We start from the raw sequence: 24,003 nt of genomic DNA, 5'->3' as shown, positions 1-24,003 counted from the left end.
AACATAGTCAGGCAAGGTATGTTTCTGACGTACCAGTGATTCATTGAAGAATAATGACCCGATGGCGAGATTACCAGATGGCGGACGCAGTCGACTCTGAAGAAGGGCCACCGGAAGGTCATGTTCCGGAACTGGAGATTGACTACAGAGCACCCACCTACTCGAGGTATGCCTTCCGTTTGCTCTGGCGCCCGTTGCTCGAATGACATATCGACTTGCTTCGTCGACGCAGTGATACCTATCCGCGATTTCCGCAGGAACTGATCGACCGCATCTGCGAATTCCTCCGGTTGGATCCTTTCACACTGACCAGGTGCTGCCTTGTTTGCCACGCTTGGTATTGTGCTGCACGGCGCGTCTCCTGGGACTCCGCGCTCATATTGCGGACCCGAGAAGCCTTGGATGACTGCGCATACATGCTCACGCTGAGAAACAATCGATCATATGGCAAAAAATTTGATATCTTGCAGATTCAAGACGACCCTCAAAAGCCACACGCCCACATCTGGCCAATGCGCATTCCCGGGTATTTCGTACCGCGATTGGAGCAGCTGAGACTAAACAACTTCGACTGGACAGCAACCAGACCACATGATCTCTTCTTCCGCTTCCTTTCCTATTACACCAGCATCAAAACTCTGGCAATCGGGCGGTGCCAGTTTCGCAGTATAGCGGAACTCCGTAGGATCTCCACCGCACTCCCGAGCCTCGAAAACCTGTTTCTCGCGGAGATCACACTGCAGCACCAACTCGTGCCAGGTTCGGTGTCGCGCTATGTTCCCAATTTGTCTCGCAACAAGCTCAAGAAAATGATTATTGGGAGTGTCAGCCTTGCCATTTCTCATGGCTTTGCGCCGGCGAGGGACGCTCACATTCCATCTGTATACCATCAATTCCTATGGGATGTATGTGTCACGTACTCCTACGTGACAGAGCTACAGTTGGACCTGTGCTACTACTCTTCGCTCTCGAGTCTTCATCGCTTTCTACACCATTTCCCACATCTGTCTCGCTTGTTGCTACAGTTGCTACACGATTCAGAGCTCGGCTCCCATGTCGAGCCTGCATCAGCAGCAGACCTGGCCCTATACACAGCACATGCACTCAACCCCCCTCTGTCGGTCTTACGATTCAAACATGTGCCTTCGTCGTTGGCGCTACAGATTCTACTGGTATTATCCCCGCAAGCTTGTAGCAGACTGGAAGCCCTGCGGTTTTCCTTTCAGTGCTTCCAGCCGCATGATCGACAATGTGCAGAGTTTGTACTACGTGTTACAGAGGTTCTACGTCTCGCCGGAGCTGGGCTGAAGACGTTTGAGTGGGAACATGCTCCTGTTGATGGTAAATGTCTTAGTTGCTTGTCGTTGCAATTGCCATTACTCATGGAAACTATAGAACACTCGATCCGCGATGACGTACCGCGACTTACAGCAAACACATCACTGACAAACCTGACGATCGCTCTCTGTGTCGATCCATCACCCACGAGCATCCAGAGGGCCCTGGATACCTTGTTATCTGACATACGAAGCCCGCATCTGGAGCGACTCACGATCTACATCCACCTGACTCCGAGTCGGACCCGCTACGACACGTCTGAAGATAGGGACGAGACCTCAGTCAGCGCAGACCCTCCCGGCTCCACCTCCACTTTCCATGCTATACTCTCTCGTAGCATCTTTGACCAACTTCCAGCACTTTCTGGGGACTCCGCCCAGGGTACCAGTGTATTCATTGAAGTCGGATGGGCCTACTATGGCTCACCGGTGTCTGAGCCTCAGGAGGAGGCGGCTCGAACCACCGCATTGTCTGCGATCAAGTCAAACATGATCACTCTGTTCGCGCCGTGGCTGGATCGCGGAGTCATGCAGCTCTATTTCGATCCCGATCCCGACGGTGAAATGTCCGTCACTCGTGATTCCTCATCAGTACTCCGTGTCCTTGGTGAGTGCCAAAACTCCGTTGTCCGTAAGGGCGCAACCGCGATCTGTTCAGTGCGCTTATCCGCTCGAGCAGGGACTCGGACGCATGCCAGTATAAAGGAGATAGCAGACTCGGAGCCTGACGATGGACACGAAGACCATGCGCGTGATGCCAGTGGAGATATGGAGACAGAAGATCCAATTCCCCCGCAATAGACAGTGCGCTAGAATATGCAGGACTGGCCGGTGATCATCATTTTGTACGTCGCTCGATCCCTGATAAACTGGAATGCCCTTTACTCATATACCGCCCAGTTTGACGACCGAACTCGGAGAGCTTACTAGACTGAGACACCGTGTCTCGGTGAGCGGGGACGGGAGCGGCAACCCGTCGCACCTCTCTCTACCGCAATCGCGTGCGGTCGAATCGTGGATCATGTATCATCATATATCATAGCCGAAGAAGAACGGCATTGGACATTGTGGGGTGAAGGAAGAAACATGCGGAGAGAGCGGTAATGAGAGCTTCGCGAGACGAGGATGGTTCATAAACACGCAGAACTCACAGGGTACCGTTGTATGGCGACTCGGATTCCCGTATTTATCGAAAATGCTTCACTTGTTTGTCGCCGCGGTGCGGATAACCCTCGGTCATAGCCACTCTTAGGCTCGCGCGTCAGGGCTGAGACCGTTAATTCATTGTCCTGGTCGCTCTGGTGATTAGGATGCACATGAGTTCCCATGAACCCATAAACAAAAGAGAGGGTGGGACGGACGTACACGACGGCGAAGAGCAGAGTTGCTCTTGCGTTTGGTTTGCGACGCGAGTCGCAGTGCCGTACATCGACGCATGAGCCACGTAGCGAGTGTGTCAGTAGAGCGGACATCTCGCCTCGCTGAGGGTTCTTCTGTGGCACAGTTCCCTTCGGTAGTGCTGGCAATGCGCCCTAAAGACATGAGCACGGCGAACGAGTCATCTCTGTTAGGCCCGGAGACCTTGCAAACAATCCAATGTCATCGAAACATCAGACAAGCCTCCGCGAGGTATCGTCCCGACCATGGGGCGTTACAACAAACAGCATCAACATTGAGACGGGGGACACAATCCACTGATATGTATACGGCAGAGCGGGAAAGCGACAGCACAGATACGAGTCCGCGGTTGCATATAGGTGCACGTCCCATCGCGATGGTGAGGCCAGGACTGTCCTTCGCAAGTGGTGACTTCCCCGGTGGGCGGCGATCGATGCTGGCAGAAATAAGAATCGATGGACCAGACGTTCCCTCTACTCGATTTGTGTAGGGGTCGGAGGACGCCCGTAAGTCGTGTACCGAACCGACAAACAGGGAGCGCGGTGCCCCCGCTGCTCAGCCGCAAGAGACTCTCGCTGGGCGTGACGTAAACGGTGGGATTCGTTGAGCGGAGACGACCTCGCGAGACGTTCGGGGGGTGGCGTACAAGTTCGGTATATATGCGCGGTAAGGGCGTAGGGCCGGAGGTCTTCGGCTGCAGCGTCGCAAACAGTTCAGCCAAGAGACACTTCGCCCATCCGTGTTCGTGTTGATGGTTGGATCTGAGCCATGGTCCACGAAGGTGCCCCATGCGACAACCACGCTGCGCCCAAACACGCGTCCTTGATCGTTTGATCCAGGGACGTGCACAATTTACCCAGACGGTGTCGTGTCGCACAAGACGTGCCAGAGACGCGTCTGCCGTTCCGCGCGCGACGTGCAGGCTGTTGAGGCTCCGAGGATGCACCGCGAAAGCTTTTGACCCACGCTGCTCATACCGCGAAGGTACTGAAGGACGGATGCTGGGTGTAACCGTGATCAGCGTGAGACGCGTGGATGCGAGGATTACTGGTAGCAGGGGGCAGACGGATTGTTCGCGGGAGACGCAGGCGAGGACGAGGGCTCGAGTAGACAGAGAAACTGCGAGCGGGTAGAGACGCGGCAGCAGGGCAAGTCAACACAAGCACATCGTCAGAGACGAGGCAGTGAGGGGGCGAGAATATGAGCGAGCACGCACCCATCAGCCGGAGGTACCTAGTATATTCTCCGAAGGGGGTGCGGCCAGTCCTGCAATACGCAGACATGCCGCATACAAAGAGGACGGCCTACGGAGCGCCGTTGAAGCGTGAGGCGAAGTGGATGGAGAAGGGGCGTGTTTCAGAACTCACCAAGCAATCGTGTCCGCGCGCCTGCAGTGACCGCGGAAGACGTCCGTCCTCGCGTCCTCTGACCTCGTGATGGTGAGTGGATTGGAAGCATCGAGGTACATGAGACTCACTCACAGCAAGGATATTCCGAGCGTGTTTGGGTCTCATCAAGCTCGAAAGAAGCCGCAACGGAAGTTACTCGAGACTCACCGGGACGACCTTGGTTGCCCTACAAGCCTCCACTGTCAGTGGCCTCCGCGAATGCAGTTTGCGATAATTTTCAAGCGCTGCCACGGGATCGCGGGTCTTAAAGGCGGCCTGGAGGTGGAGAGGACGGGAGTCGAGCACACGCAAATCGGATTAGGAGAGCGACGGCGGACGGGGCCCGACATGTAACGACTGGAAGTGGTAAGAGTCTGCACACCGTAAGCTTATCAGACATGGGGAAGAACTCACCGGCACCATGGAGCTTTGTCTCGAGTCGCGCCGAGGAGGCCTCTGCATGTTGGCCAGATCTTCAGACTGCAGGAACACGGGACGGTGACGCGTCCGATCTGCAGGGGAACGCGTATCGCGGAACGGCCGTGCACGGCCTGCAGAGGGCGGGTATGCGTGAGACGCGATAGGTGGTCGACGTCATCGCCGGCGGCGCAGGCGGGTGGCCGGCCAGTGAGCGAGAGTTACAAGCACTGGCTCTGTTTGGGAGCGGACGACGGTGCGACGGATGACGTGACTGATGCGGTCCTCGTTGCGCCGCCGCCCCCGCCACACGCGCGCTTCTCCTCCTCGCCACACTAAGTACTGCCCGTCGACACCCGCCACGGCGTGCGGGTGAGGGCATGGGGCCGGCGTCGGTCGTGCACTCCTCCCTCTTATACTTACTGGCAGCCTACCTCATCGACCGCGAACGCCAGTCAAGGTCGCTGGCAGCGGCCTCCCTCTGCTGAGTCCGTCTGTCCGTCTCTGTACTCTTGGGCTTCCATTTCGGACGAGGGGCACAGGATCAGTGCTGGCACTAGTACTGGATCGCACGTCCCCGTCTCCGCGTACTCACTGAACACCACTTCCCGTCACTAGATTACCACGACGACACCTTCCGCCAACTGGTAGCGATCTGTGTCCTCCCCGACCAACTTGTCGCCGAGCGCGCGCGTCAACCTATCCTAATCGCCTGTCTCGGCGTCGCAGCACGCTCCCTTCCGAGCTCTCTGGGAAGGTGTACAGTATCATGATTATCTGAGTGGTATGTCCGCACGACCGTACTCTGTGACACTCACGTTTCTTATGATCCAGGTTCCTTCGCTCGATGGATGTCCCGTACAGCATCTCTGTTCGGATGAATACGAGTGAGTGTACCTGCTGAAGATCAACTGAAGTGAGATGGCAGACTCGAGTTTTCCGTCAGGCACACTCGGACACAGAACGGGCAACGGTGAGTCGTCTGTCGATTGATAATCTGAACTGATCGTAAACGGAACATTGTGGTGGGCGCTGCGGAATCAGCACTCGACACGTCGTCTCGCCGCTCTCATCTTCAGAATATCTAGGTCAGGCAAGGACAAGGGAAACGAAATCCGAACCAACGTTACGTACGTCCCGTCTCATCATCCGTCCTTTGTGGCATACCGACGTTTCCGACTCTTCTTGTGTCTCAGCCTCGCTCGGCTCGTTCGCTCGCTCGTCCACCCCCGCATACATCAAGCACAGCGCGAGCCTGCAGTTCACTAACGCCAGACAAACGGATCTGCGCGGCAGGGAGATGGGGCCCGGGCGAACCACCCGCGATGCGAAGCGTGAGAAAGCACATAACTCCATGCCCAGTCTTGCGCCGGCCCCTACTGACGTCGAGCTTTCGCTCTGCAGATGAACCGCAACCAAGAAGTGGTCGAACCATCCACGCGACCGGAGGTTCCGCGTCCTCGATATCTGTGTCATCGCCTACGGATTAGGGCGCGTGCGTCGAATGAGCTGGCTCACTGCATGGTTGAGAGCGGCGGTGCTCTCTGGATTCGGGTGGATGCTATCAATGGAGGATCTTGAACGCGTCTATTGTACGCTGTTCGTCCTGCGATCCAAAGTACAACGGTTCGGCTCGTCAGTTGACCATTTCTGGGCAGCACGGTATACTTTCGCTTCTCTGCAACGACGGCGGGTGGACGCTCCATTATTGAGACCGTCACCGTTTACTCGGCCTAGCGAGTAGTTGGATCGCGGGGTCTCGGGTCTCGGAACTCATATTTCACTCCGGCTTTGATTCAGAGATTGTCGAAACTGACTTACAAACTTATATGTGCGTGTCACAGACTCCTTTTCCATCAGGTCGGCCGCAGCTGCGTCTCCGTATGCCTATCGGCCCCAACAGACAGGCCCCCATTCAAGGACACCTTGGAACTATCAGACTCCGAGGACGATGTATCTGTGAAGGCGCGGAAAGCATCAACATTGAAGTTCATTTTGTCTAATCAACATTGCATTCTAGATCAACGTAAACTCCGTGTTCTTTGAACTCAAGCCGACGCTGAACCATCCCATTTGCTGCATCGTACCCGGACGTCCTTGTGCAGCAGCCGCGGATGCCCCCAGGCGCTCCTCTGGCACTCGCGTGAGGATAGCGCAGGACGCCGCAACCTACGCATCAGGCGGACGGCAAACGTCGCACTCTGGTGCGCAGCATCGCCGCACCATGATAGCCCAGGAGAAATCCTCCAAAGCGGAACGGGTCCGCGGACCAGACGGTTGCCCTCGCATATGTTCGGAGGATCACCCGGTGATGGGCCGCTGGTGACATGTACGTATAGTATATCGAACCAAAGTCAGAAAAGAACTTGTGCAACAACTTGGCTGATCTGTGCATCGTCGAAATGAGTTGTACCGTCACGGAAGAGGAGTAGGTGTTCGAGGATGACATCCGAGTCACATCAGAGGTGGAGGCCATAGCTCCTGACCTGATCTGGGCCTTCGACCTGCGCACACGGGAGCACGAGCCTCAGCAAGGCGTCGGATGGATCACGCACCCCGGCATACGCAACAGACCACCACGATGAAATCGAGAAAAGATCGGTCACCGTATTGATTGGGATCACTCTCCCTTGCGTCCTCGTCTCCTCGATGCAGGTAGCCAGTTGCCGAAGTACCGTATGTGAGTAGCGCGTACTGCTCCTGAGCCGCGGGACTTTGAAGCAGCCCGCGGCGGAGACCGTGTGAGTCAACCGACGCTGAAACCGACAACGCTACAGTCGAATCTGCAGAAGAAGTCTTCGCGGCTCTTCAGTTTGTAGACGAGGCTTGCGTCGCACCGCGGAAAGGGCTTGCGGTCGCCGACATAAACTCCCGCTGAGATGCGCCTGCATAATAGAGTGTGCGTCGAGCCTGTCTCATGGGACGCGTGGTTCAACGCGTGAGCACGGGCCGTGGGTCCTGACGCGCGGACCAAGTTCAAGTCGAGTAGCGTAGGAGGTTCTGTACCACGGCCCGAGTGAGGCTTGGTCGAGACAGGAGGGCGCATCGGGTGTCCTGAGTTCGTGTCCGGGCCAGAGCACCGCCCAGTGTAAGTAGTGTAAGGAATAGCATGGTGAGGGGATCCCTGAAAGGATCTCTCTTGAGTCGTGCGTGCACACCTTGGACGGATTTTGATTGACCTTGCACAAGGAGCGGGTCGCCGAGCGCACATGCTGTACCCGCAGCCCGGACGCGTCAGGCCTTGTGAATCGCCCCCGAGCACGGCGCTGGATATCTACGAAGATGTCCCCGACTCGGAGGTTACTAAACAGCATCAGTCAGGCGCGCCGGAGGACGAGGTGTACTCAACTCGAGCGTCGTGGTATCCAGGGCGGCGATGACCAAGCCACATTCGCATTTACAGGAGCAGCGGCTCGCAGGGCAAGTTGGCGAGGGTACAAGATACATAACGGCAGTGCTGCGAAAACCTCCGCTCGACGAGAGATGGACTAGTTCGGGATGGCGGGGTAGCGCGCCCGGGATGGCCGGAAGTGGAGTAGAGTCGGCGTCGAGTGCGGAGTACTGGAGGGACGCACGCGGTGTGTACTGCGCGGCGGGAGGTCTCGGTCGATGAGAACCAGTAGAGGTATAACATAAAACAGCGTCGAGTTGAGACATTGGACACATCAGCAACTATTGGAGATGGGGCGGCACACCTAATTATGAAAAGGGATTCTCCACGTAGTTGACGGGACAGCGCCGAGAGCAGTTGCGACGTGACAGCGATCCTGGAGCCCGTGGAGGAGTCCCGCCGAGTCGTCAGTCCGATGGAGCACGCATGGTGCGAGCCGCCAGTTGTCGCGCTCCCGTATATATCCCCAACGATCGGCGAACGTTGCTGGTTGACGAGCCGCGCGTTCCCTCTACGGGGCTCGTGTATGGGTCGGGTACGAGAGGGAAGACAGGGTGCACGATGCGCCCGCTGCTCAGCCGCAAGAGATTCTCGCCAGGAGTGACGTTCGTGGCGAGACTCGTTGGGCGGAGACGACCTCGCGAGACATTCGGCGGGTGCTGTACGAGTTCGGTATGCGTGGTAAGGGGTAGGGCCGGAGGTCTTCGGCCGCAGCGTCGCGATCATTTCAGCGAAGAGATACTTCGCCCATCCGTGTTCGTGTTGATGGTTGGACCTGAGCTGCGTACCACGAAGGCGCCCGATGAGATACCCCGTGTTGCGTCCAACTAAGGGAGCAAACACACGCCCTTGATCCTTCGATCCCGGACCAACGAAAGATGGTATCGTGCCCCACAGGAGATGCGTATCCCGTTCCGCGAGCGACGTGCGGACAGCCGAGGCTCCGAAGACGCAGTACGCAATGTGACGACCGCATGCTGCTCTTCCTGCGAGAGCACTGGATGTTCTGAAGGCTGTGAATGCTTATTCGTAGTCGTGATCTACGCGAGACGTGTAGATGCGAGGTCAGCGGCAGCAGAAGGCCAGATGGGTTGGTCGGAATCGATGACCGGGAAGGCAAGCACGAGAGCCCGAAGAGACCGCAAGTTGCAGAGAAGCGGTGGCATTACGGTATGCCAGCGCCAGCGTCGTCGAGACGGGGTAGTGGTCTGGGCGAGGATCGAGTACTCACCCAAGATACATAGCAGATTTTCCGTGCGTAGCTCGTCCTGACATACGCAGTAATGCTGCGCGCACGACGGATGACCTACGGGGAGCCTTTGGGTGTGAGGTTGACTGGACGGAGAAGGAGCGTGCGTACCGAATCTACCAAGCAACTGTGTCCGTCAGGACGACGCCTCCAACGGCTGGGAATGGCGGACGAGCCTACCTTCTAATGTCATGGCGGTGGGATACGTGATAGGCTTGCTCGCAGTGAGAATCTGACGAGCACGCTTGTATCTCATCAAGCTCGAACGGGGACGCAACAGACTAGAACAGAGACTCACCGGAACGACCTTGGTTGCCCTACAAGCCTCCACTGCCAGGGGCCTCCCCAGATGCAGTTTGCGACAATTGTCAAGCACTGTTACGGGATCGCGGGTCGTATGAGCGGCGTGTAAGTGGCGAGGAGAGGATTGGCAGGAGTTGTGCACCCGCAAATCGAACTGGGACAGCTGCGAGCGCCGAAAGGGAGGACGAGGCCCGATATGCAGCGACTGGAAGCGGTAAGAGTGTGCATACCGTATCAGACATAGGTACGAACTGACGGAGATTATGCTTGAGTCGCACCGAGAAGGCTCTGCGTGTCAGTCAGATCTTCAGACTGCAGGAACGCGGGACGGCGGCGCGTACGACCTTCGGGGGAACGGGTATCGCGGAACGGCCGTGCACGACCCGCAGAGGGCGAGGATGCGTGAGACGCGATAGGTGGTCCATGCCATCGTCGGCGTCGCAGGCGGGTGGCTGGTCAGTGAGCGAGAGGTGGAAGGCACACGGTCTGTTTGAGAGAGGACGACGGTGGGACGAATGATGCCACTGATGCGGTACCGGCGGCGGCCCGCCACAGGGCCTGGGCGCGCTTCTGCACCAGCGCGTCGCCTGAGACGGGGGAGTGGTGGAGGCGGTAATCGAGCACTCACCATCAGCCCGGGGTACGTAGCAGACCCTCCGGAGGTGCGTAACTAGTCTCAAAATACGCAGTGATGTCAGTGCTGCGTGCACAGTGATGGTCGACTTACTTCGGGGAGCCTTTGAGTGTGAAATTGACGGGATGGAGAAGAAACGTACGTACAATCCACCAAGCAACCGGTTCGTCAGGATCACGCCTCCAGTGGCTGGGGATGACGGACGACCCCGCCTTCTGATGTTGTGGCGACGGATGCGATTGCAACCTTTGAATACATGATACGCTTGGTCACACTGGTAGGAATCTGACGAGTATGCTTGTCTCCGATCAAGCCTGAAAGAAGACAACAGAACGAACGAGACTCACCGGAACGACCCTAGCTACACACCCTCCCTTCACCGTCAGTGGCCTCCCCAGATGCAGTGCGCGAGTATATTCAAGCACTGTTACGGGATCGCAGGTCGTGTGGGCAGCCTGGAGGTGGACAAGAGAGGACAGGTGGGAGTCGGGTACACGGAAATCGAATTAGGACAGCGAGCACTACATATTAAAGATGGACAAGAACTAACCGTGAAGCTTTTTCTCGAGTCGCGCCGAGGAGGCCTCTGCATGGTGGTCAGATCTTCAGAACATGGGACGGTGACGCGTATGGCCTTCACGGGAACGGGCCTCGCGGGAACGCCGTGCACGACTTGCCAGAGGGCGGGTATGCGTGAGACACGGTAGGTGGTCGATGCCATCGTCGGTGTTGCAAGCGGGCCGCGGGGACGCGCGACGGATGACGTGACTGATGCGGTCCTCGTCGCGCCGCCGTCCCGTCAACACGCGCGCTTCTGCACTCGGTGCCGCCACACTTCCTCTCCTCCTCCGTCACGGCGGGCGCGTGAGGGCGCCGGCCTTGAGACCAGCGCCGGTCGTGGACACCTCCCTCGTCTGCTGGCAGCCTGCTACCGCATCAATCCCGGCCAGCCAGCCAAGTGCACGCGTCGCTCAGTGATTTCCCCTCTGCTTCGTTCGTCCATCTCACTGTCAACAGTGCTCTGCAGGACTTGGCGCTCTTGGGCTCCCATATCGGACGAAGGGCATAGGATTGGCAAGGGCTCTAGCACCAGTCGTATGTTTGCACCTGCACGTCCCCGTTTCCGCGTACTCTCTGACTATGTCTTTCTCAAATTACCAGATGACACCTCTCTCCGCCAACTGGCAGCGATCTGCGCCCTCGCCGACCAGTCTGTCGAGCGTATACATCAATCGCGAGTCTGTCTGTTTGTCTCGGCGTCACAGGATGCTCTCTTGCGAGCTTTCTTGGAGGGTCACGGTATTCCCTGTGGTATGTCCGCACGTCCTTGTGTCCATACTCTGAGACGTCCATAATTCTTAGGACCCGAGTTCCTTCACTCGATGAACGCCTCGTACAGCCTCAATTCTCCCACCGAGACAGCGATACGAACCTGCGTGTCGTACCCGCCGGACGAAAGCTGAAGTCAGGACGGATTTGGGCTGCCCGTCGGGCATACTGGGACCAAGAGCGGGTGAGTCGTCTGCCGATTTCAATGGTGAACTGCATATTGTGACGGGTGTTGCAGGATCAGCACTCGCCGCCTGGTTCTCCTCTCATCGTCGGAATCTCCTGGTCAGGAAAGGGCGTGGAAGCTAAATACGAACTGGCCATTGGTACGTCCGAATGTGTCCTTCTTGGCATATTACTGACGTCCCGTGCCTTCTTTTATCTCAGCCTAGCGAGCCTCCTCGCTCGCTCATCGGCCTCCGACATACATCGCGCGCATCACTAGCCTGCAGCTCGCCAACACTGGACAAACGGACCTGCGCGGTGGGACACGAGGGTGATCCATCCGCAATGCGATGCGCGAAAAAGCGCATCACTCTGTCCTCATTTACGTACGTACACAGACGGCGTCAGGCTTGCCGTCTGTCGTCGCACTCACGACTCATGTTCCTTCGTTCTCATGCTTGGAAGGGCCCATGTCTCCTGCCACGTCCCTCATCCGATAATAGCGTCACGGATACCTGGTGAGTCAATATACATTCTGGTTGACTCGCTTCCTTCACGTTGACGGGTATGTGCAAGTATACCCCGACTCCGCTCGCGCAAGTATTAACAATCCTCAGGAACAGCCTAGGAGAACATTAAGGTTCGCATAAGACAGTCAATATATAGCTCTGGACGGCTCTGCCGTCTGCCAGTTAGCACCAACGGAGCTGTCAGCGCGTCTGTTATCATCCCTTAGTACCGGCCGCCGTACAGGGCTGTTCTCGCAAACAACTGTCAAAGGGTTAATTTCGGCGGCTCAACAAGGGCGCGCGGTAAGTGCACTGAGATGTCTGCGTGGAGTCTGATGGGAAGGGCAAGTGACACGCAGCCGCGGTATAAAGTCCCATGTGGAGAGCGAGACGCGCGTGTACCTTGCACTTCATTCAAGGTGCAGCTTCATTGCGTATGTACGCCGACTATTCTGTTACCTGCGTCGTGACGCCCGCCGGGCCTCGTGCATAACTGGATATAGTACACGAAAGGAACACCGCATCGATAGGAGGCAGTAGTACACAGCCTGGTCTTCTATGTCCTGCCTTGTACCACACGCGCGCGTCCTATCGATGCAAGGTTCTAAGATATCGGTGTTCTGTAAGGGAACGCAGCACTGCCTGAACGCAGGCCGTGAGTCGGAGTGTGAGTGTCAACCCCATTTGCTCGTGGTACGAGAGTGGCCGATGACATGCGGTGAGTCTGTACATCGCCTCGGGCTGGCCTCGTACTAATATAACGACGCTCTCTCAGGCTCGAGTCCGCGGGCCATCTGTCGCCTCTCACATACCGCAGCTGGCCTACGCGTGTCACTCAACGCCTACCGCTGCTTCCGATCCTCGAGGCTCCGAACCTCCCATATATCCTCTGTTTCCACCACGAGTGAGCGCGCCCGACGCTGCGAGAGGGCTCAGTTCCCCAACTTTCTTAGGTGAGGCCTCACGGGAATTCTGTCTGTGCAACATAATCTAACACTTCGGCATCCATACAAGGTGCTGATCGTCGAGCTGCCAAAGTTCTGCAGATCGAACGTGGTCGCACGAGGTATTGTTACACCACGTATATAGGTGATCCCGCATAACCACCCGTTGGCGGGTAAACCAGATGGCGGTTGCGGTCGATGATGAAGACAGGCTATTGGAAGGCCATACTTTGGATCTGTTGTATTGCTTCATACCGCCCACGTACTCAAGGTATGCCTTCTGTTTACTCTGGCAGCTGTTGCTCGAATGACATATCGACTTGCTGCTCGACACAGTCATACCTATCCGCGATTTCCGCAGGAGCTGATTGACCGCACCTGCGAGCTCCTCCGGTTGGATCCTTTCACACTGACCAGGTGCCGCCTTGTTTGCCACGCTTGGTATTGTGCTGCACGGCGCGTCTACTGGGACTCCAGCCTCAAGTTGCAGACCCGAGAAGCCTTGGATGACTGCACATACATGCTCATGTCGAAGAATAATCGATCATATGGCAAGAATTTTGTTGGCTTGGAGATTCAAGACGACCCTCGAAAGCCACACGCCCACATCTGGCCAATGCGCATTCCAGGGTATTTCCTACCAAAATTGATGTACCTGGAACTAATCAACTTCGACTGGACAGCAACCAGACCACATGATCTTTTCTTCCACTTCCTTTCCTATTACACCAGCATCAAAACTCTGGCAATCGGGCGGTGCCAGTTTCGCAGTATAGCGGAACTCCGTAGGATCTCCACCGCACTCCCGAGCCTCGAAACCCTGTCTCTCGCGGAGATCACACTGCAGCACCAACTCGTGCCAGGTTTGGTGTCGCGCTATGTTCCCAATTTGTCTCGCAACAAGCTCAAGAAGATGGTGATTGGGAGTCTCCACGACGTCTACAACTGGCATCTGGATAGTGTTGCGCCGGCGATAGACACTCACATCCCATCTGTATACCATCAATTCCTATGGGACGTATGTGTCACGTACTCCTACGTCACAGAGCTAGAGTTGGACCTGCGCTACTACTCTTCGCTCTCGAGTCTTCATCGGTTTCTACACCATTTCCCACATCTGTCTCGCTTGTTGCTACACGATTCAGAGCACGGCTCCCATGTCGAGCCTGCATCAGCAGCAGACCTGGCCCTATACACAGCACATGCACTCAACCCCTCTCTGTCGGATTTACGATTCAAATACGTGCCTGTGTCGTTGGCGCGACAGATTCTACTGGTATTATCCCCGCAAGCTTGTAGCAGACTGGAAGCCCTGCGGGTTTTCTTTCTATGCTGGCATTGCCAGCTGCATGATCGACAGCGTGCAGAGTTTGTACTACGTGTTACAGAGGTTCTATGTCTTGCCGGAGCTGGGCTGAAGAAGTTTCAGTGGGAACATAACCCAGTTGATGGTAAGTGTCTTGGTTGCTTGTCATTGCAATTGTCATTACTCATGGAAACTATAGGAGACTTGATCCACGATGACGTACCGCGACTTACGGCAAACACATCACTGACAAACCTGACGATCACTCTCTGTGTCGATCCATCACTCCCGAGCATCCAGAGGGCCCTGGATACCTTGTTGTCTGACATACGAAGCCCGCATCTGGAGCGACTCACGGTCATGATCAACCTGATTCGGACCCAACACGACGACACGTCTGAAGATAGGGACAAGACCTCAGTCAGCGAGGCAGACCCTCCCGGCTCCACCTCCACTTTCCATGCTATACTCTCTCGTAGCATCTTTGACCAACTTCCAGCAGTTTCTGAGCCCTATCACGAGAGTGCCGGTGTATTCATTGCAGTCAGATGGGCCTACTATGGCTCACCGGTGTCTGAGCCTCAGGAGGAGGCGGCTCGAACCACCGCATTGTCTGCGATCAAGTCAAACATGATCACTCTGTTCGCGCCGTGGCTGGATCGCGGAGTCATGCAGCTCTCATTCAACCTCGATCCCGACGGTGAAATGGACGTCACTCGTGATTCCTCATCAGTACTCCGTGTCCTTGGTGAGTGCCAAAACTCCGTTGTCCGTAAGGGCATAGCCGCGATCTGTTCAGTGCGCTTATCCGCTCGAGCAGGGACTCCGACGCATGCCAGTATAAAGGAGATAGCAGATTCGGAGCCTGACGATGGACACGAAGACCATGCGCGCGATGCCAGTGGAGATATGGAGACAGAAGATCCAATTCCCCCGCAATAGACAGTGCACTAGAATTTGCAAGACTGGCCGGGTATCATCATTTTGTACGTCGCTCGATCCCTGATAAACTGGAATGCCCTTTACTCATATACCACCCAGTTCAACGACCGACCTCGAAGAGCGTACGAGACCGAGACACCGTGTCTCGGTGAGCGGTGACTGGAGCGGCAACCCGTCACACCTGTTCCGCAATCGCGCGGGGTCGAATCACGGATCATGTATCATTGTAGCCGAAGAAGAATGGTACTGGATAGGGCGGGGTGAATGAAGAAACATGCGGAGAGAGTGGTAACGAGCTCGAGAGCTTCGCGAGACGAGGGTAGTTCATAAACACGCAGAACTCACAGCGTATCGTTGTATGGCGAGTCGGAGTCCCGTATTTATCGAAAACGCTTCACTTGTTTGTCGCCGCTGTGCGGAGAACCCTGGGTCATAGCCACTCTTAGGCTCGTGCGTCAGAGGCTCGCACATCACAGAGCTGAGACCTTTCATTCAATGTCCTGGTCGCTCTGTCATCTAAAATGAGCATAAGTTCTCGTAAACTAGACAGGGTGAGATGGACGTACATGACGGCCATAACCAGAGTTGCTCTCGCGTTTGGTTTGCGGCGCGAGTCGTAGTGCCGTACATCGATTCATGAGCCACGTAGCGAGTATGTCAGTAAAGCGGATGCGGCAGACATCTCGCTCTGATGCGTCGCACTTCGCTAAGAATTCAGCCTGAAACCAGCTCCCTTCGGAAGCGCTGGCAACAAGGCCTAAAGACGTGAGCACGGCGAACGAGTCACCTCAGTTAGGATCAGATCCTGCATACAACCCGATCGTTCCGATGTCACCAAGACATCAGGCAAGCCTCTGCGAGGTAATGTTCTGACCATGGGGCGTTACAACGAACAGCATTCAAATTTAGACGGGGGACACAACCCACCAGTACGTACACGGTAGAGTGGGAAGGCGACAGCACGGATACGAGTCCACGGTTATATGAGTATAGGTGCACTCCGGTCGCGATGGCGAGGCCGGAGCTGTCCTTCGCATGCGGTGACTCCCCGGCGAGTCGGCGATCGATGCTGGCGAAAGCAGGAATCGACGGACTACACGTTCCCTCTACTGAGCCTGCGTAAGGGTCGGATGATGGCCGTAGATCGTGGACGAACTGTGGGTGAACCCGAAAAATAGGGAGCGCGATACGTCCGCTGCTCAACCGCAAGAGATTCTCGCCAGGCGTGACGTTCGTGGTGAGACCCGTTTCGCGGAGACGACCTCGCGAGACGTTCGGCGGGTAGGGTACGAGCTCGCGGTAAGGAGTAGGGCCGGAGGTCTTCGACTGCAGCGTCGCGATAGGTTCAGCGAAGACATACTTCGCCCAGTCGCTGATAGTTACGCCTGAGGAACGAACCACGAAGGCGTCCCATGAGACACCCACGCTGCGCCCAACCAAGGGAGAAAACTCGTGCGCGTCCTTGATCGTTCGATCCCAGACGCGCCGCGTTCACCCACAGACAGTATTGTGAGTCGTGACACACAAGGGATGCGTATCCCGCTCCGCGCACGACGTGCGGACTGTCGATGCTCCGGAGAGAACCTTCCAACCGCGCGCTGCTCTTCCTGCGCCGGAGAACGCGGACATTGCGAAGGCTGGGCGTATCCATGGTTGTGATTTAGCACGAGACGTGGAGACGTGGTGGTCAACGGTAGCAGGACGGCAGATGGATCGGTCGGTATGGATGACCGGGGAGGCGGGGACGAGAGCTCGAGTAGACCGCGAGGTTGCAGAGAAGTGGCGGCATTGCGATGTGCCAGGAACAGCGCGTCGCCCGAGGCGTGGGAGTGGTTAGGACGAGAATCGAGCACTCACCCGAGGTACGCAGCAAGTCCTCCGTACGTAGCTAATCTTGAAATACGCAGTGATGCTGCGTGCACGAAGAATGACGTCCGGGGAACCCTTGGGTGTGAGGTTGACGGGATGGAGAAGAAGCGTGCGTACGACTCACCAAGCAACCGGGTCCGTCAGGACAACGCCTCCAGTGGCCGGGGATGAATCGATGACGGACGACCTCGCGCCCTCCGATGTCGTGGTGGTGAATGCGATTGCAATCTTGGGATACATAATATACACGCTTTCTCGCAGTGAGAATCAGACGAGCATGCTCGTATCTCTTCAGGCTCGAAAGAAGACGCGATAGAACGAATGAGACTCACCAAAACGACCCCGGTTGCCCTCCCTCCACCATTAGTGACCTCTCCAGGTGCAGTTTGCGACTACAATCAAGCACCATCACGAGACCGCAAGGCTTATGAGTAGTCTGGAGGTGGATAGGAGAGGATAGGCGGGAGTCGAGCACACGCAAATCGAATTATTTAGGACAGCGACGGGGCCCGATATGCAAACGACCGGAAGCGGAAAGAATCTGCATACGGTATATATCAGACATGGGGAAGAACTGACCACGGAGCTTTTGCTCGAGTCGCGCCGAGGAGGCTCTGCATGTTGGTCAGATCTTCAGACTGCAGGAACGCGGGACGGTGACGCGTACGACCTTCAGGGGGACGGGTATCGCGGAATGGCCGTGCACGACCTGCAGAGGGCGGGTATGCGTGAGACGCAATAGGTAGCCCATGTCATCGTCGGCGTTGCAGGCGCGTTGCGGACTTGAGCGAGAGGAGGCAAGGACAAGAGGGTAGGATGTCAGGATGGATGACGTGACAGATCCGAGTCGGCGGTCCTCGTCGCAGCCACCGCCACAGGCGCGCTTCTGTAAGTCACTCGGGTCGCCAGACTGCCTGTCGACATCCACCACGGCATGTGCGTAAGGGCCCCGGTGTTGAGCGTTGAGCGCTGAGCGCTGAGCCCAGTGTCGGCCTTGGACACCTCCCAGCTTAAATATATATATGCTGGCAGTCTACCGTATCAACCTCGGCCGCCCACTCGGGCGTACGTGTCGCCCAGCGGTCTCCCCCTGCTCGGATCCGTCTGTCCATCCCAGTGCTCTGCAAGACTTGGAGGTCCTAGGTTCTCGTACTGGACGAGGGGTGTAGGATCGGTTCAGGCACTACCGTCATTGGTACGTTTGCATCCGCACGTCCCCGTCTCCGCGTATTCCCTGAACATCGCTTGCTTGCTCGCACTATGTAGATGACGATGACGACATCTCGCTCCGCCAACTGGCCACGAACTACTACTAGTAGTAGTACGTCCTCCCCGACCGCCCTGTCCCGTGGAGACGCGCGGCTTGTCATCGCGTCTGACATCATCCGCTGCGACCAGGCTTGCAAGTTGCCGTCTGTCATTGCGCTCACAACTGACCTTCCTTCGTTTTTGTTTTGTTTTGCTTGGGAGGGCTCATGCGTGTTGGCTCAGCGCATTTTCAGCGCCCTGGACCTAATTGGGCGCGCAGATGAGCCTCCTCTAGTAGGCGGCTGTGTCCCGGGCTTCGCGTCCGGGCGTGTGTGGCTTGTCTAGGCTTCAAGTTCTCAAGAGTGCCAATCATTAGTTGCGGTAGCATTGCCCCTCATCTGCGAGTGACATGACTACTCAGCTCAAGCGCATGTGCTCCTCATGCTCACGGGTATGTGCAGGTCTGTCAAACCTCTTTTCGGGCCAGCGTTAACGATCTTCTGCAGCATCCCTACTGGAGCAGTTCATGTTAAGCAACAGACAGACAGTCCTGTGCGAAACGGCAACCTACCTATTCATATGGACGTCTCGGCCATCTGTGCGCCGACGAAGCAGTCAGCTCGTCCTGTCAACACACAGCCTTGGTGCCAGTGGCAGTCGCCATCCGGGGCTATTCCGATGAATCAAAACACAGTTATTCTGGCCTCTCATCGTGGGGCACTCCGTAAGTGCATCTAAGTGTTCTCATTCGCTCAAGATAATTATACGTGGGATCCAGTCAGATGGTCAGATGGTACGCAGCCCCTTCGGTGAGCGAGACGTGGATGCCTCTCACACCTTATTGCGAACATTGACTGTAGCCTGGACTTCATGCATCAGAACACAAACGGAACCCTGCTTCGATAGGAGGCAATGTATTTACACAGCCAGGTCTTCCATTTCTTGGGTGCACTTCCTATGGATGCAAGGTGTTCCGGTAACCATATCCTCGCAGAGAAGGCACTAACAGTGTGACGCGAACACGGGCATTGTGGAGGTCGAGCGCTGCGTACTTGAGCAGTTCGACGTAACCTTGTACGTTCCTACTCAAGACATGCGGCGAGCCTGTGCATTTGCTCGAGCCGGCCACGCACTTATATAAGTAATGCCAGACGCTGCCTCTTCCGTGCTCTGGTCCGCAGGTCATCTGTCGCCTCCCGCATTCTGCGCTACGCTTGCCACCGACTGCAATCACCGCCGCAGGTCTGAGACACTCAGAACTTACATCTAACCTCACCGGCCGTTTCTACCTCGGGTGATCGCGCCCGACTCGTGGCTGTCAAGTTCACGACTTTCAAGGGTGAGATGTCAGCGGAGTTGCGTCTGCAAAACATAACCTAATACACCTGCATTCTATACAGGGAACCGATCGTCAATCTGCCGTTCAAGTACCACTTGAAGGTGTGCACATCCTACGTGGTTGTGAGAGGTATGCTTTTCAACCGCATATATAGGTGATCTCACGTAAGGACCCGATGGCAGGTAGATGGCGGATGCTGTCGATAAAACGAAAACACAATAATGGAACACCATGCTCGGAAAGTGGAGGATTGCTACAGAGCACCCACCTACTCGATGTATGCCTTCCGTTCGTTCTGGCGCCCGTTGCTCGAATGACATATCAACTTGCAGGTTGCTTCGTCCGAGACGCAGTGATACCTCTCCGCAATTTCCGCAGGAACTGATCGACTACATCTGCGAGCTTCTCCGGCTGGATCCTTTCACACTGACGAGGTGGAGCCTCGTTTGCCATGCTTGGTATCACGCTGCACGGCGTGTCTCCCTCAGGCTGCGTGGCACTCAGCAGCTCACATTGACCACCCGAGAGATCTTGGATGACTACGCACACATGCTCTGGTCCCATGGCAATCGACCGTATGGCAAGACATTTGACAGCCTGTTGATTACGGAGGACCCTCGAAGGCCTTTCATACGTGTCTTTCCGATACGCATCCCCGGGTATGTCCTACCACAGGTGACGACCCTATGGATACAGGGCTTCGATTGCGCAGTCACCAGGCCACATGATCGCTTTTTCCGCTCCCTCTCCTGCTATACCAGCATCACACGTCTCAACATTGTGGGGTGCCGCTTTCGCAGTATGGCGGAACTCCGTAGGATTTCCAACGCGCTACCGATGCTCGAAGACCTATCTCTCAGGTACATCACACTACAGCACCCACTCAGGCTCGTGCCAAACTTGGTGTCCCGCTACGGCCCTTCCCGCAACAAGTTGAAGTTCGAGTTGAGACTCCATCGGTGGACTGATTACTCAGCTTCAACCGAGTTGGGCGCTCACATTCACGAACTCCATCCATTCTTGTTGGACGTATGTGCCACATACCCATACGCAACGTCGCTGTGGTTGGATCTGAGGTGCTGGTCTTCGTTTTCACATCTTCACCAGTTGATATCTCGCTTCTCCCGTCTATCCATGTTGTCGCTATCTGCATTCGGCCTCGGCATCGGGTATGCCGCCGCAAACTCAGCTCTATACACAGTGCATGGACTCAATCCATCCAAATTGGATCTCGATCTCACGGGCGTGCTAGAGCCGTGGGCATCCCAGGCTCTGCTGGCATTCACCGTCACCCCGCAAGCATATAGCCAACTAGAAACCCTGACTCTCCGCATCAAACGGGACAGCCCATGTACAGATCTTGGACGACACGTTACAGAGGTTCTGCGTCTCGCCGGAACGGCGCTCAAAAGATTCGACTTTGCGTGTGAGCTTGCTGATGGTAAAAGTCTTGGTGCCTTGTCATTGCGCTTATAGTTGCTCATTGAAACTACAGGAGACTCGATCCACGATGTCGTACCGCGAATTACGGCAAACACATCACTGACAGACCTGCAATTGGAGTTCATCTGGCAGGTCGATCCATCGCTCCCAAGGATTCAAAGGGGCCTGGGTCTCTTGCTATCTGACATCCAAGTCCGAAGCGCACATCTGTTGGATCTCGACATTCAGATTCGCCTGTCACGCACCGAGATGTCTAAAGATGAAAACGAGGCCTCAATCAGCGAGACAGACTTTCCTGGCCCCTCCACCTCCAATTTCCACGCTATACTCTCTCGTAATGTCTTTGACCAGCTTCAAGCACGATCTGTTCTCATTCAAGTCGGGTTCATGGCCCAGGCGAGAAATCAGGACGCCACGATGTTGTCTGCGATCAAGTCACACATGATCACTCTGTTCGCGCCGTGGCTGGATCGCGGAATCGTACAGCTCCAATTCGGTCCCGACCCTGATGGCGAAGAATTCGTCACTCGTAAGTCCTCACCAGTACTCTCATGCCTTGGTGAGTGTCACGACACCATCGTCCGTAAGGGCACAGCCGCGATCCGCTCAGTGCGCTCATCCGCTCGACTAGGGGCGCATGCCAGCATCGTGGATACAGAGGACTCGGAGGACGATGGACGCGAAGGAGGTGCACGCGATGTTAGGGGAGATACGGAGACAGAAGATGTAATCACGATTTCTCTGGGGTCAAAAGGCAGTGCCACACTTGGATCTGCAGGACTGACCTTGGACCATCACGTCGTTTGTTGCTCGATCCTTGATATACCGGAAAGCATTTTACTCATAGACCACCCAGGTTAACGACCGAACTCGGGGAGTGTACCAGACCAAGACACCGCGTCTTGGTGAACGACGTTCGGAGCGGCAATCCATCGGACATCTCGCTGGTACACGCTCAGGCTTTCGCAATCGAATTGCGGGACTCATGCGCAAGCTTCCTTGGAGTCGAAAAAACATGCAGGATTAGGATTCAGGTATACGGATAGGAAATACGGGCACATAAAAGTGTGAGAGATCGTTTGTGGACATGCAGGACTCGCCGCGTACTGCTATAGGAATCATCATATCGTTTGAATGTGCTTCATTCGTATGGCGCCGACTCCTAGCTAGCACTCTCAGGCCCGTGCATCGGAGAGATGATAAGTACTATTCGTCCGTTGTCACGGTCGTTCTAGGCGCGGGCATCAGTCCCCGCCAAGTACAGTGTGAAGGTGGAACGGACGCATACGAAAGCAGAGAGCAGCGTGACGACTCGAGGCTGAAGCCCTCTAGAACCGCCCACGCAGTTGACCGGTTCATCACATACTACCAGGCATGTCGAGTCGCGACTGTGTCAGTGGAGCAAAGACATCGTATAGGCGCGTCGCGTCGTACTTCGCCGCACTATCTGCGGAAGAATTTTTGTATTGACCGTAAAGCGTATGAGACATCATGATGAGTACGACGTGGGGGAGGGTATCGGTGCCATCCGGCGGTTTCTAGACGTGCAACGTAACCACTTTACATTCATAGAGGATCTCCTACTACGACAAAGAACAGAGATGGTCAGTACAGGTCGGTACGCGCACGGCAGAAGGGCAGTACGCACACGAGTCCGCGGTTCTAGATACACGTCCGATCGCAAGGGCGAAGTTCAATGTTATGCGACAAGAGCCGCGGAATGGCGGCCCACGCCAGGGACGTCCTTCGCATGTGACGGATCCCCAGCGACCGACGAACGTTGCTCGACGAGCCGCGTGTTCCCTCCACGTGTATGAGTCGGATGACGGCCACAGGTCATAGAGGATGGGGCGAACGCGGAGCACGATAAGTCCACTGCTCAGCTAGGAGACATTCTCGCCAGGCGTCGTGTACGCGGTGAGACTAGTCGGGCAGAGACTGATCGCGAATGCATCGCGACACCTCCGGGTGCCGTGCGAGTCCGGTATATGCACGATAAGGGGGTAGGGTGCAAGGTCTGTGTTGCCGCGTCGCGATAGTTCGCTGTTCAGCCAGGTGAGAACGAAGAGATTCCTCGCACGTTTGCGTTCGTGTAGATGAAGGGTGAACCGCCAAGAAGCCCGACGGGCTGCACCAAACGGAGACAGCAAACGTATGTCCTTGTCCGTACGATCCAGGAACGCCGTACTAAGCTCGCTCAGAGATGGTGTAGTGGCACGCAGGACGTGCCAGAGACGTGAAGCCCGTTCCGCGCGCGACGTGCGGCCCTGCCGAGGCTCTGAAGATGCAGTAGGAAGGTCCCGACCGCACGCAGCCCCAACTGGGGAGGAGCCGGAAGACGCAGACGCTTTGGGCGTGTTCGTGGGTCGTGATCAGCGTGAGACGCGCGGATACGATGTTTGACGGTAGCAGGAGGGAAAATGAATCGACAACGCGTTGATGACCCGGGAGACGCTGGTGTAAAAAAGAGGGGTTGAGTAAATGACGAGACCGAGAGGTCTGAAGAAGCGGCGCAACAACGGTAGGCACGTCTTCTGCAACGAGGGAATGGCGGGAGCGAGAAGACGAGCACTCACACATTAGCCGGAGGTACCTAGCGTAGTCTTCGAATGGGCGTAGCTAATCCCGAGGATACGCAGTCATACGTACACAGGGTGAGGCCTACGGGGAGCCTTCGAAAGTGAGTTTGGCTGAACGGAGAAGGAGCATGCGTACAGTTCGTGTCTGTCGGGATCATTTCCGCCTCCAGTGGCCGCCGGGGATGACGGACGACCTCGCGCCTTCTGATGTTG

At 56.1% G+C, this 24,003-nt stretch overlaps 8 protein-coding genes across 8 annotated transcripts; 5 read left to right on the top strand and 3 right to left on the bottom strand.

Annotated features, from left to right (window-relative positions):
• Window positions 1-318: 318 nt before the first annotated feature.
• On the top strand, window positions 319-2,602 carry B0H18DRAFT_1026197 (uncharacterized protein). The gene is given in 5 exon segments (XM_048029794.1): window positions 319-1,347; window positions 1,399-1,944; window positions 2,017-2,182; window positions 2,223-2,225; window positions 2,242-2,602. 3 exon segments carry the CDS (start codon window positions 417-419, stop codon window positions 2,136-2,138), a joined length of 1,599 nt encoding a protein of 532 aa, XP_047889889.1. The 5' UTR covers window positions 319-416; the 3' UTR covers window positions 2,139-2,182; window positions 2,223-2,225; window positions 2,242-2,602.
• Window positions 2,367-4,585, bottom strand: B0H18DRAFT_957303 (uncharacterized protein; the record flags this gene model as incomplete). The annotated part of the gene is made up of 9 exons (XM_048042566.1): window positions 2,367-2,447; window positions 2,489-2,635; window positions 2,703-2,918; window positions 3,000-3,171; window positions 3,197-3,854; window positions 3,952-4,039; window positions 4,103-4,165; window positions 4,292-4,399; window positions 4,538-4,585. 9 exons carry the CDS (start codon window positions 4,583-4,585, stop codon window positions 2,367-2,369), a joined length of 1,581 nt encoding a protein of 526 aa, XP_047889888.1.
• Window positions 4,586-5,252: 667 nt separating this feature from the next.
• On the top strand, window positions 5,253-6,275 carry B0H18DRAFT_620032 (uncharacterized protein). The gene is made up of 6 exons (XM_048038810.1): window positions 5,253-5,427; window positions 5,487-5,513; window positions 5,585-5,670; window positions 5,737-5,882; window positions 5,945-6,139; window positions 6,199-6,275. The coding sequence occupies exons 1-5, from the start codon at window positions 5,327-5,329 to the stop codon at window positions 6,119-6,121; spliced, it is 537 nt and encodes a 178-aa protein (XP_047889887.1). The 5' UTR covers window positions 5,253-5,326; the 3' UTR covers window positions 6,122-6,139; window positions 6,199-6,275.
• Window positions 6,276-7,475: 1,200 nt separating this feature from the next.
• B0H18DRAFT_1026175 (uncharacterized protein) lies at window positions 7,476-8,754 on the bottom strand. Its single transcript, XM_048029793.1, has 2 exons — window positions 7,699-8,754; window positions 7,476-7,594 (listed from the first exon to the last, which is right to left on the bottom strand). Exon 1 carries the CDS (start codon window positions 8,655-8,657, stop codon window positions 7,938-7,940), a length of 720 nt encoding a protein of 239 aa, XP_047889886.1. The 5' UTR covers window positions 8,658-8,754; the 3' UTR covers window positions 7,476-7,594; window positions 7,699-7,937.
• A 4,732-nt stretch (window positions 8,755-13,486) lies between these two features.
• B0H18DRAFT_1026144 (uncharacterized protein) lies at window positions 13,487-15,771 on the top strand. The gene is made up of 4 exons (XM_048029792.1): window positions 13,487-14,515; window positions 14,570-15,118; window positions 15,191-15,356; window positions 15,412-15,771. The coding sequence occupies exons 1-3, from the start codon at window positions 13,585-13,587 to the stop codon at window positions 15,310-15,312; spliced, it is 1,602 nt and encodes a 533-aa protein (XP_047889885.1). The 5' UTR covers window positions 13,487-13,584; the 3' UTR covers window positions 15,313-15,356; window positions 15,412-15,771.
• A 383-nt stretch (window positions 15,772-16,154) lies between these two features.
• B0H18DRAFT_1122223 (uncharacterized protein) lies at window positions 16,155-16,963 on the bottom strand (the record flags this gene model as incomplete). The annotated part of the gene is made up of 3 exons (XM_048034475.1): window positions 16,155-16,181; window positions 16,240-16,773; window positions 16,838-16,963. The coding sequence occupies 3 exons, from the start codon at window positions 16,961-16,963 to the stop codon at window positions 16,155-16,157; spliced, it is 687 nt and encodes a 228-aa protein (XP_047889884.1).
• Window positions 16,964-19,707: 2,744 nt separating this feature from the next.
• On the top strand, window positions 19,708-21,363 carry B0H18DRAFT_619909 (uncharacterized protein). Its single transcript, XM_048038809.1, has 4 exons — window positions 19,708-19,768; window positions 19,830-20,045; window positions 20,101-21,194; window positions 21,264-21,363. Coding segments are annotated over exons 2-4 (1,152 nt in total). The 5' UTR covers window positions 19,708-19,768; window positions 19,830-19,989; the 3' UTR covers window positions 21,266-21,363.
• B0H18DRAFT_1026127 (uncharacterized protein) lies at window positions 21,086-22,405 on the top strand. Its single transcript, XM_048029791.1, has 4 exons — window positions 21,086-21,209; window positions 21,264-21,770; window positions 21,843-22,012; window positions 22,068-22,405. The coding sequence occupies exons 2-4, from the start codon at window positions 21,461-21,463 to the stop codon at window positions 22,236-22,238; spliced, it is 651 nt and encodes a 216-aa protein (XP_047889882.1). The 5' UTR covers window positions 21,086-21,209; window positions 21,264-21,460; the 3' UTR covers window positions 22,239-22,405.
• The last annotated feature ends 1,598 nt before the right edge of the window (window positions 22,406-24,003 follow it).

The sequence above is a fragment of the Fomitopsis serialis genome (genome assembly GCF_022376445.1).
Source record: "Fomitopsis serialis strain Sig1Antser10 chromosome Unknown B0H18scaffold_73, whole genome shotgun sequence".
NCBI classification, from domain to species: domain Eukaryota; kingdom Fungi; phylum Basidiomycota; class Agaricomycetes; order Polyporales; family Fomitopsidaceae; genus Fomitopsis; species Fomitopsis serialis.
The sequence above is the reverse complement of the archived record's forward strand: the minus strand, read 5'-3'. Positions and strand labels throughout refer to the sequence as shown.